Source organism: Apis mellifera, linkage group LG6 (genome assembly GCF_003254395.2).
Source record: "Apis mellifera strain DH4 linkage group LG6, Amel_HAv3.1, whole genome shotgun sequence".
Classification (NCBI taxonomy): Eukaryota; Metazoa; Arthropoda; class Insecta; order Hymenoptera; family Apidae; genus Apis; species Apis mellifera.
The window spans coordinates 10,379,163-10,391,517 of record NC_037643.1 but is presented as its reverse complement, the minus strand read 5'-3'; the positions used below and the strand labels follow the sequence as shown (position 1 = coordinate 10,391,517).

Genomic DNA, 12,355 nt, shown 5'->3' with positions numbered 1-12,355 from the left:
TTATTAAAATCTTAATCATTTTCAAGGTAACAAAATATTATTACTTCTTATTTCTAATAAATCTGACAAATATTATAAATATTATTATATCTCATAAATAAGAACGATTTAAGACGAGGAAGATGAAAATATATAGTTTCAACACACTTCCAAGAACACCTTTAACAATTTTTTCCCCAAATTTACTTTAGAATTTATTTATATCATTCCTTGTATCACCGTTGCCCACAGATGGGAATCATCACATTTTACGAGTGATTCAACACATCCTTGGCACGTAATCGTGTTCACCAACACACACTTATCATTTACGCTGTATTATCTTAACGTCCAATATCGAGATGATGAGTATAGACTGAAGCTTAGTTCAGACCAACCAATCCATTAGTATACAACGTGTTTAATATGTAATATCCATGATCGAAAGTGATTTTGTATACTTAATTGATCAATATTGTTAATACATAAGTATCGATTATCGATCAGTGTTTCAGGAATATATCAACACCTTATTAACCTATATATAACATTTCGACCTCGTTAGCCAATTGTTTCAAAATATTCACTACTGAGCAATCCTCTTCAATATTTTATTCACCGAATTTGTTTCGACAAACATTCGAAAAACAGTTTCGAAAATCCGAGTGAAAAAATTCAAATATATTTTCTCTCCATTAAAATTTCAACAAATAATATCATCCCTTCCTGATTGCATTTGCATCAGGCAGCCATTACCGATTAACCGGTCGAATGAAGCGAACCCTGGCGGCCATGGTACTTAAGTAGACGATGTAAAAGCTACTCGGTTTAATTTGCCGCTCTTTCAAGATTAGGCTGCTTAATCCTCTTAATTCCCGTTTACGAGGAGGCCGTGCAGCTTTTCCAGGAGGTGGAAAACGCGGTGAACGACAGCTTTGAAAAATTGAACGCTCCATCCGAAACCCTGCATCCGATATCTCTGTCTTCTCTTATTTTTCTTTTCTTTTTTTTTCTATTTCATGCGTTCGTATTTCGCTAGAAAGCTCATCCAGTTATTCGTCAATTTTTAACACGACCTTCGTTCTCGAAAGAATCGTGCAATAAACGTCGCAACTGTTACTGTCACTTTTCTCCCGCGTTTTTTTCGTTCCACAGCATCGAGACAGAATAATGAAATACGAAACAATTTACGGCGCGATGTGAATGCAATTATCGGGATAAATAGAAAAGTATAAATAAAATGGTACGAATGTGTTGCACGTTTTGATTATGCTGTTGATATATTATCTTTTCGTTGGGATGCAATTTTTAAGAATCGTGGCTACAGGATTTTTTTAATTGTGATATTTTCCCCTCTTGAATTTTTAATTTAATTTCTGATGTTGCTTGTCGGAAATTATGTTGAACATTTAAAACATTTTCCGTCAAGTACGTGAAAATATTCATTTTCATGGAGGAGGATATTTATCTCATTATCTTGATGTTTGTTTTACACCACGATTTCTATTAAAAGAAAAGGAATTGATACTTCCTTCAAATATTTAAAATTCTTTATCAAAAAAATGTCACAGTCTGTTCGATTAGATTGCTATATCCAATTTCCAAATAAAACTTAATCCAAACGATATTTTTATCCTGTCCAGTATTTTTTCAATCTCGAAAAGAATTTTTTAATTCGCGTGTGTAGCGATATTAAACAATGTTTTAATTATACGAAAAATTTATCTCGTTATTAAGATTTCGTTATCCAAAATTTTTTCCTTTTCATCATCAAAAAGCAACACGCGTTCTTTCAACATGAAAAAGAATTTTAAGAATATCAAATTTTTCCAAATTTTATTGAACGAATCAAAACATGGAATGCAAAAAAAATATATATATATACAAAGATACAAAAATTAAAAAATTATCGATTTAAATCCTGCTTTTCTATCATCGATTTTATTCCATTCGAATATATGAAGCAAACAATAAAATTTTCGTATTGATTTAATATTTTATAACGACATTGGACGACTATGAAGTATCGAATTCGGCCGAGAGAAACCGTCGGTCCAGATAAAAAATATCTTTCAAACAACGAGATTCGGTTTCTGACCCGGGGGTCAGAATCACCGTGAATGTTTTTTCTTTCTTTTTTTTCTTTTTTTTTTTTCCTTTTTCGGTAGAAGACCGAAGAGGATACCGATTGAATTAACGCGCCGCAAATCCGGCGAATTAAACGGCAAAGTTGAAAAGAATACGTTTTATGGGTTGATGAAATTAAAAGTAGGAGCGGGGGGAGTGCAAAAATAATATCTTGCCGGTCGTGCCACTTCCTAGGTTAATTGCTCTCGACCCTTTTCGGTCGAAGCGACCTACTCCACCGTTCCACCTTTTGAAAAAAAGAAAAAAGAAAAAAAAAAAGAAAAGAAAAATTCTCGATGATCTTTCTCTCGGCTCGAAGAATTTCCATGCTTGAAAGGGATAAATATGTTATACGATCGATACCTCTCGACTCTGGTTCCTCCGTTCTTGAGCGAGTTCTATCGACTATCTTGAGGAATTTAGTTTTCCATCGTGTCGTTTAATTTATTTATAGTATCCCAACGAAGTTTCGTGTTGGCCGCCATTTTGCATCTTAATTATAGATCAATAGTAGCTAAGAAATATTACGTTCTAAGTATTATTACGATGTTAAATTAATGTAATAATTTTTAATACGTTATCTGATAATTACAATTATATTTTTAATATTCGTATAATTTTTTCCTGGTAATTCTATGACGATTACTCTACATGAGCACATCAATTCTATCGAAAGGTTAGAGAAATATCAAACATACGACGGAATATTCAATAGAAAACCTTTAAACCTTTTACTTTTAAAACTTTGTCATTGAAAAAGCGAGATTCAATGGGTATAATTCTTTTGATTAAAATATTATTATAAAATATTATTTTTCTTATAAATTCCTATCCTCGATTAATTTAAAACTTAACAAAATAAAATCATTATTATAAAATTTTATTTTTATTAATAGAATAATTTTATATTATAATTGATTTTATCTAAATTGAGAAAAGATAACAAAAGTTGTGATAGCGGTATATTTGTTGCGTGAATTTACTTATCAAAGTCATCGATTGTAAAAAAAAAATCAGTTTCAAGCGAACAAAACGTTCGAAAATAAAGATTCGAACGATGTGGCTGTTTCAGTTCGACCGATTGTGTGGCTAAATGTATATATGTGTATACCATACATGTGGCAAGGTATTTTTAAGAGTGATCACTGTGTAGCGAGATTCGTGCAACGATAACACGAAGCAAAGAGTATATCAAAAGTTTCAACAAACATTGAAATGGATCGAGAAAAAGAGAAACTATTGCAGGAAATTTAAATGCACGATTGCTCTCTTTGAATTAACTCTTTCGCTGAAAGAACTCACGTATTTCCGTTCTTTATTTTTTTATACCTTGAAAATTATCTTTAATAGATTTTCACTTCTAAAATCAATATTGTTCATTTGATAAATTGTTGTTTGAAGAAAATTATCTTAAGCTCACTTATACTTTGTCAATTGTTAATTTTTAACGCAACCAAAATATTGTTTTATGTCATGTTATATCATATACTTATACATCACAAAATTTTTATTTCATTTATCGATTAATTTTCAAAATATCCGGAAAAATGGATATTCTTATAATGTGCTCTCCTCTTGCTATTTTATCATTCATTCTTTAAAAAATGAATTTGAAAAAAATTTCAAAGAATATACATTTTTCCTCCCCCTCCCTTTTCCAATTAAAATATCCTTCTCCGCGCGTAGAAAAATTCTCATTAAAATTTCTTTCTCGACTCGCGAGTCAAACCAGCAACATGTTCATCATTGTTATTGCCAGATATTTACTTCGCAAGATTAAAAACTACAGCGTTATTTACCCTACTCGAAATGAAAGTGCAACGTGTTCTTTGGCTGTTGTTTGCGTTCAAACACTGGCGAAGCTTCGGTTACCACCACTGGGGGAGGAAACGCATTTCGTGTCGAGATACAAACACCTAGAAAGTTAATAAAGCAATGTTCTTGGTAGTAATGAAGATAAAAAGAGTTGAATTTCGTTTCCCGGGAAGTTTAAAGTTCGCGAACCGATGTCATCTGATAGCGGTCAGATATTATCGATTCCAATTTTCCTGTCCCACGAACCTTACGACCTTAACAATTAATTAACAGATAATGTAAATATATATTGATATTTTGCCCTGAATGCAAAAGGGGAAAAATTATTGATAAACAGATTTCCCGATTAATTCTGTTCGCCAATTTGCTAATTACACGCCGTTGTTTTATGTGAACAACGTTACACAAAAGGATAATTTTCTCTTCTTTGTAAGAGATTTTGATTATCAGTGAGGAAATTTGATGTAAATGATTACTACCAGTTCAATATTATTTAATATTATATAATTTCACGATGATATTTCAATATCGATCTCTTTCATCCGTGAAATATCATTAATAATCTGCCCCTTGTTTTTACCGTCCAATATTTCATAATAAATATTATTACTTTTTTTTTTATCTTATATTAAATATATTTAAGACTTTTTACATCTAACATTTCTTACAACATTACAATCTACTAATTATAAATTCCTTATTAATTTTCTTTTCCATTCTTCGAAAAAAAAATCTTTACATAATCCTACTGGAAAGAATATATTTGCTGTCCAATCATTGGAACGAAGTGTAACAGGATAAATAACGTAATTCAAATATTATAATACGACTTTCGACTTCACCACGATGATGTAACCGATCTTTCGAAGTTGAACACTCGTTGAAAGTGCTTGATGAATGTGTTCTATATGTCGACATCTATCTATGTAGGCCTGCGTAGTTCTCCATATTGAGATATAACAATCTTCAAAATAGCATTTGAGAGAAGGACTTTCAATGAAGATTGACAGTGATGAAGTAACCAGTTCCGACCGGAGAAACCTGGAATTTACCAGTGAAGAGATTGTGCATCCACGTTTGGAATTCATAGTTTCAGCGTGTGGTGCGTTTACGTAAAGAGGATTTGGTATTGAAATGCAATACATATGCGACTTGTAGTTCTTGCTTGCGCTAGTGTAACACTCTCGAACAAATGTGTAACTATGTGTATATATACGATTCGATATAATAATGTTGTAGAGAAAAATAAAAGCTGGAAATCTTTTTTTTTTCTTTTTCTAATATTATAATTTTCTTCGTATTATAATTGTTGAATCGTGCAATTGAATCGCAGTTGAATTTCGACCGTGTTTTTCCGCTTTATTTTTTTCTTTTTTTTTTTTTTTTAAAGAGAAAGGGAAATATTATAACACATTTAATGCGGATTGTGTAAATGCGCGTGTCACGAGTTTTTCCTTCAAAAAATATAATAAAAGAGATATCGGGTTCTCTTTTTTGCAAACATGTTCACGTACGAATTTTCCCATTTAGCACGCACATTTTTGTTTCCTTTGAATTTTGTTCCATTCTTTTATCCGTTTTTTTTATATATTTTACGCTGTTTCTCAAGTATTCAAGAAAAAAATCGATATTCGAAAATCTTTAATGAATGTGTTAATTAAAATTCGATCGACAATTTAATTTAAACTTAACTTAAACTGATTACACTTCTTCTCTAACTTTTATTTTCACTTACTACTTCGTCACTCCCAAACTCTAATTCTCAATTTTAACTTTAGTATTAATTGCATATATATTTATACTGACACTTTTATTCTTATTTGCAACTTTAAACATTTAAAATATCCTAACATAAAAACTAAAAAAAAAATATACAGAATTATTTCTCTTGTTTACCAAATAATTAATAATCATTTTCAAAATGAAATCATTAAATATAAATCTCTCTCCTTCGTGATCCCGAATATCGTGCAAACACGCGAACTGAACGAAACGTGAACAGATCAATTGACTAATGGGCCACGTTTCCACGAAATCGCAATACAATTATGACGACCATCGATTCCGAATGGTGACGCAGTTACTTGAACTTGCGCTCCGCCTCAATTCACGCGTTCAAACCGCACGACACTTGTATATATATATATATATATATATACAAACACGTGTTATCCACTCGAGGAGAAGCTTGGATGGCGAAACGAAAGGCGAGGATCGACGTCTCCCTCGAAACATGGAGAATTTCGCGATGCGATACATTCACGGTTCGTACGTTGGTTAAAGTTGTTTAAAGCACGACACTCAACAGGTTATGCCTATGGTGTATCGACAATCAATTTTTCGTCTCGCACGATGATCGAGTTCTTTCGACCTCGTCGACGTCGAAATAAATTTCGCCTCGATGGAAGCGAGACGTTTGTAGATTATACACCGACGAAAGACGAAATTGGAATACACGGATGTGTTGCTCCTTCTCGTAGATTTCGCGGATAAAAACGTGGATTCACTTCGCCCAGGTTTTATCAGAAGGTTAAGGATTCGTGTGTAGATTGGATCCGATAAAAAGTACTTGTGCACGCAAGATTAGATTTCGAGTTTCGGTTTAATTCTTTGGATCGAATATTTGGAACGCTCTGATTGGATAAATGAACGATTAGAAAATATATATATGTCATATGATAAAAGAGATATTGGTTATTTAAATTAAATATATTCATGGGATGTGAAAGATTTTATTATTTGCATTCTAAAATGAGACACGATAAATATGATGGTATAATGTTGGTACACGAACGTATAATGTGGCCATTAATAATCTTCGTTTCCTTTTAAGTGAATCTCACTCACTGACTTGCAATTAATGTAACTTATTAAGTTATTACTACTTAGAAGAAGGAAACGAATTTATGAATATCTGTTTGAAATGGGGATGTCGCGCAAATTATAAATTCCGAGAGTTTCCAACTTGGAAGGTTCCAATTATTTTCGAACTTCCACAGTTATTTATTCTCTCGATAAAATTCCCCTCCTGCAATTTAATATACATACATTATATCCTTATTTAAACTTTCTCTTTAGAAAAAAACTTTTGTCAATCTAAAAAAATATTATTTACCAAGTTTATTCCCCCGACTCTGCTTTCAATATGTAAACACAATTACAATTATTCTCCTCTGTTATGAAAATTTAATATCATTATAGAAACTCTTAATAACACAGAAATATAATTATCATTAAATCATTAGACCCTTTTATATCCCTGTATTAATTTCTTGAAGACGCACTTGAAGAAAACTTGATTGTTAAAAAAAATTACCTTCCAAAACAACGAACGATTTCAACTTTGGTCTCTTCCCGATGAACAATCCAATTAAATCAAATGCCAAATTAATTTCCCGAAAAAAAAAAATCCGGCGACTTCGCCAGCTGGAAATTATTCAAAGCCGCAATTGAAAATAACTGGATGCAATTAAACAAGGGATCTCTTGCCGCCCTTCCACCCTTTCGAATCACCGGACCGCGCCATTAAAGCGACAATCGTATTCACGTAGAGGGAGGGGGAGGAGTGGCAGCCTCCTTCTTTCGCGTCCTCCTAAAATTTGCATAACAACTCGAAAATCCGAATATTTCTCCCCTTTCGAGCGAAAAGGATCATAAATGTGCACAGGATTTTTATCTCGCTTCCAACCACTTGCCAACTCGCGTAAAAATTGATCTCGAATTATGTAAGCGACTAATTATTTCCACCACCGGATGGAACCGGTTGGGATCGATGAAATCCCCGCCATTAAAGATCCTCCGACGATTTAAACTCGATAACTTTGAAATGAAATATCTGCGACGTGATCCAGACGATCAAGAAGAACGGAAAGAGAAGGAAGAGGAGGTAGCAGTATGAATATGAATTTCTGGTGGGTAGAAAACTTGTCGGACACTCGATATGGAAATCATCCCCCGCGAGATAAATTCGAGGTATCAAATTCGAATTAAGTGGTTGTACCCTTGTGGAAGGGTATACAGCAATGCGCGCGATTTTAGCAAACGGGACGCTGTTTGATTTGAAATTCATATTACGCGTTACCTCGTATTAGTCATGCTCTTTCTCTCTTTTCTCTCTCATCTCTCTCTCTTACTGGTTGATGGTCAAAGAGGGTTGGAGTCGTTGAAACGATGCTCGTTTCACGAATGCGAATTGATATTCGAGATTTTCTGCAAAGAACGTGTGGATCGATTGCTCTGAATTGATACGTTGAAAATTAATGGGAGTTTTATGATGAAGGGGAAGGAAAATATGATATCTCGTCTCGGTTCTCCAAAATTCTCACTGAATTTTGATCTCTAATTCGGAGCTGGAATCATGGTTCTTTGTTTAACGCTCTGATGACGATTTTTTCGATAAATCGATGATGTATGGGAAGAAAGGGAGAAGGAGGGAAATGATCATTAAATCGGTAGAATAAATATTTATATATTTCATGAAGTATTTAAAAATATATGGAATTGGAGCTTTGAAAAAAGACGAATCTCGAATAAATGAATTGTTTGAGAAATTATAAATTACATCTGAATCTGTTGTCGAAGCGAAGTTTGTTTTGTTTGGAATAAAGTTCAAGAAGGAAGGGAAGTTAAGGAAGTTAAGGAAGATACGATAATTGAAAAATTAACTTATTAAAAGGCCATCCGAGACAATATAATTAATATAAGAAGAAACTTGAGTTTGTTCCATAACGACAAGAGATTTAATGAATGTAATAATCAATGCTTCGTGATTTATACGAGATTTCATTTCCTTCTTTGCATCAGTTTTATTAATTGTTTTTAAGAGATAGAACAATTAAATAATAGGAAATGATTATTTTTATTTTTATTTCGAATGTTTTTATTTGACATTTGATTGTAATTATTATTCGATAATTGAAGAGAAATCTTATTAAGATTATCTTATCATTATTCTATTCAAATTCAACGTCCATATTTCTCGCTATTTTACACTTTCCATCGTACGTTAACATCTCTTTGTAATTTCGTAATTTTTTTTACAAAATTGCAATACGATACAAGCATGATAATAAGAAAATACATTTTCGAAATGAACTTTGTAACATAATAATAATTCACTCGTGAACGATTCACGAAATTAAAAATTAATTTAAAAAACAAAATTAAAAATATCTAATAAAAAAAGAAACAACAGAATTTATTTTTCCATTTTATTACTTCTCTATTGAAATCATAGCGAAAAATGAAAAAAAAAAAAAAAACTAGAAAAGCTAATATTTTCCCAAAATTTCAATTTCAATACTTCCCGTGTACGACGAAATCAGTCGAATTTCACTGAGAAAATAAAAAGCGTGCACCCCGAGCAAATCGATCCCACTATTCCCTGGTTGGAGAGAAAACCACTCTTCTCGGTATTTTAATTAAAACTATCCCCGAATTAATTCGCCAGGCACAAACCGCATGAAGTAAAGAAACTCGCGAAATTCGTCGAATGGTTAGCTCGATTATCCGCGTAAGACGGATAAAACCGCGATTCTAAGTTTTTCGAGAAATTGGCGCGAAAAATATTTCCTGCGCCAACTCGTTGGAGGAATATAATTTTAGGTTGAATCGGGCAAGGATTTGGAAGAACTTGAACGACGATTTTTTTCGGGTGATGGAAAAAACAGGAGGGCATCCATCCCTGTTTCACGTTTATTCACATTTCCAATCCAATTCCAAGCGAGAAAGAATTCTAATTTGTATCAATAGCGGACAACAGTATATTTCTTTGGGAACGATCTTATCGCGTTTAATAACGAAACGATCGATGAATCGATCTAGTTTCCTGCGGTTAGGTTAATCTGCCGCGTACGAAACATTACGGTGAATTTTTATTTTTAGAGAAACAAGAAGGATTGCATTGCAAAAAGGGGAGAAGGAGGGGGATAAGGGAAAAATAAAGGAAATTTTTTGGATTTTGACGAATAATTTTTGAGATGAAGAATGGTTATAGTTCTATACAGTACAATTTTTTATTCTTAATGGAAAACAGGGTTGGGATTGCGTTGGCGGTGCAAAAAGATTCAGTTCTTTTTTTGCAGGAGAGATAGAAAATTTCTTTGGAGAAGCGTTTTTGGAAGGAAGAGAAAAATAGTGGATTTTGATAAATTGAGGTAAAAGAAAAAATATATATATTATATCTTATATAAAAGAATAACGAATAAAATAGATAATAATGTTTAAACAGTTATGAGTAAATAATTTTGTTTCTCTTCAAAATTATTTATATTCTCTGTTATATGGATAATGATTTTTTAGAGATGTTTTAAATGGTCTATTAACGTGACGCTAATAATACACTCTTGATTCCATTTATTTAATTCGTCAGTATCGTAAACGTCATTTGCAATGAATGGAACTTGTGAATTTCTGTGAAATATATTGATGTGCGTAAATTTAAGCAAATATATCCATCATTTCGAGTGTATAAGAAGATGAATTCACGGAAAGAATCGAATATGCTAAAAACTATTAACTTTTTAAACGATTCTATTTCCAAGTAATTTGTTTTCAATTCCATACCTCGAATAGAAACATTTAAAATATATCAAGATAATGTTAAAAAGTGATATAAATCAATAATAATGGTGACAGCTGTTCAGCTGTGTCGAAGTGGGTTTAATCGATGACAAAGCTATGGAATAATATACTCTCTTTGAGTAGTAAAAAAAAAAAAAAAAAAAGAAAAACAAATTGCACTAAATAGTATTTAAAAAATAATAAAAATACTTTGATAAACATTATGTAAAAAAAAAACAAAAAGAAGAACAATTAAATAAAATTATGAATAAAAAAATCTAATTGCTATCTGCAAGTGATTGAGAGATTATTTTTTTAAATTTTAACTTTAAATAACTCATATTTTCTTAAATACATTCTTCATTAACGAAAACATTATTCAATTACATTAATTAAAATTTTCATTCGTGTAAACTTGAAGAAAGAAAGATTTAATCAAAGAGTGAGAAGAATTAAAAAAAAAAAAAGTATTCTATAAATAACTCATGCTTAAAAAATATGTTTCAATTTTCGTTCTTGAGGAGAGAAACTAATTCACCCTTATTCACAAACTTTTCAAACACTTATATTTATCACCAATCCTTTCGTTTTAATCGACGAATTGTATCATTCGCGCGAATCACACATACTTTTCGAATCGTGATCTCGAATGAAATAATTGCGCGCGGAATCGAGGGACGAAGAAGTGGCCGAGAAAATTGAATTTCCGAGTTTTATGAAAAATTTATCGAAAGACGACGAACTAGGCGAGTATGAAGTCGCATAAATTTCCATCTTTCTTTCGTCCCTACCCAAACCTATACCAAACTTGGTCTTTGCGTTCCGCCAAGTCTTTCCAAACTTCTCTCAAGCTCGCAATACCTCGTCGAACTCTGTCTTTTTCAAAGAATTTTATCGTGAGACCAACTATGTACGAATATTTATCTATTTATCTCAACGTACGTGTGGAATAACATTTCGTAATCTGTTATTACAAATATCATCAGTTGAAAAAAAGATAACATAGATTTATAAACACGACGATTCGATGAATTCGTCAATACTCCAAATTTCTTATACTTCGATAATCTAGCTCAGGTAAACTAACTTAGATAAACCACCTTCCAAAGGAGAAAAAGAAAATATAGATAAAAGTGAAAAAGATACAACAGATGTAATAATAAACAATACCGATGGATTCGTGAGCACGAGCACGGCCGCCCTCAGGTGCTTCAGGTTGAGGGTCTGCGTGTCCTCCGCGTCCTCGGTCTCCTCCCTCATCAGCAACGATGTGACCTCGAACGACGATTGCCTAGACTTGCCACCATCGTCTCTTCCCAATCTGGCGATCCTCGAACGATCATTGTCCCCCCTGCTAGTCTGCTCGTCGCAGCCAGGCTTCGAGAGATCCCGCGAAAAAGGGCATGCCATGTTGCGAATCCCTTTCGCTCGAAGGGATCGAGGAACACGATGAACAGCTCGAACTCTCTCTACAACTCTGTCACACGGTGGATAAGGATCGTTCGATCGGATGGCATCAAGTTAACAAACGGACACAACGCTCGCGTTACGCGGCACTCTCATGTTTATCAGCGATCAGCTGTGCAGTTGCAGACACCGACTCTGCTGCCCTCCCTTCCTCTTCTTTCCGCCTCTTCTTTCTTCCTCCACCACAATTGGCCACAACCTCGTTCAACCTTCAACGTTCCCCTCGCCGATTCTTCCTCTCTGTCCTGTCTGGTCCTCGTGTCGGCCAATCCACTCGCATCATTGCCCTTAGAGCTCGTGCCCGGTCAGACACCTGCCGCGACCACCGTCCACCCTCGTGCACCCTCGGCCACCGATTGACCACGCTATCATTTCACCGATTCTACGAACGGAATCAACCTATCAT

General features: G+C 33.4%; 1 protein-coding gene across 1 annotated transcript in view; it reads right to left on the bottom strand.

The window, feature by feature from the left end:
* The window catches only part of sGC-alpha1 (soluble guanylyl cyclase alpha 1 subunit), a 49,535-nt gene extending 37,514 nt beyond the window's left edge, over positions 1-12,021 (bottom strand). Inside the window, 1 exon segment of the mRNA NM_001011650.1 lies at positions 11,653-12,021. Coding sequence (NP_001011650.1) covers positions 11,653-11,892 — 240 coding nt within the window. The 5' untranslated portion in view covers positions 11,893-12,021.
* Between the last annotated feature and the right edge of the window lie 334 nt (positions 12,022-12,355).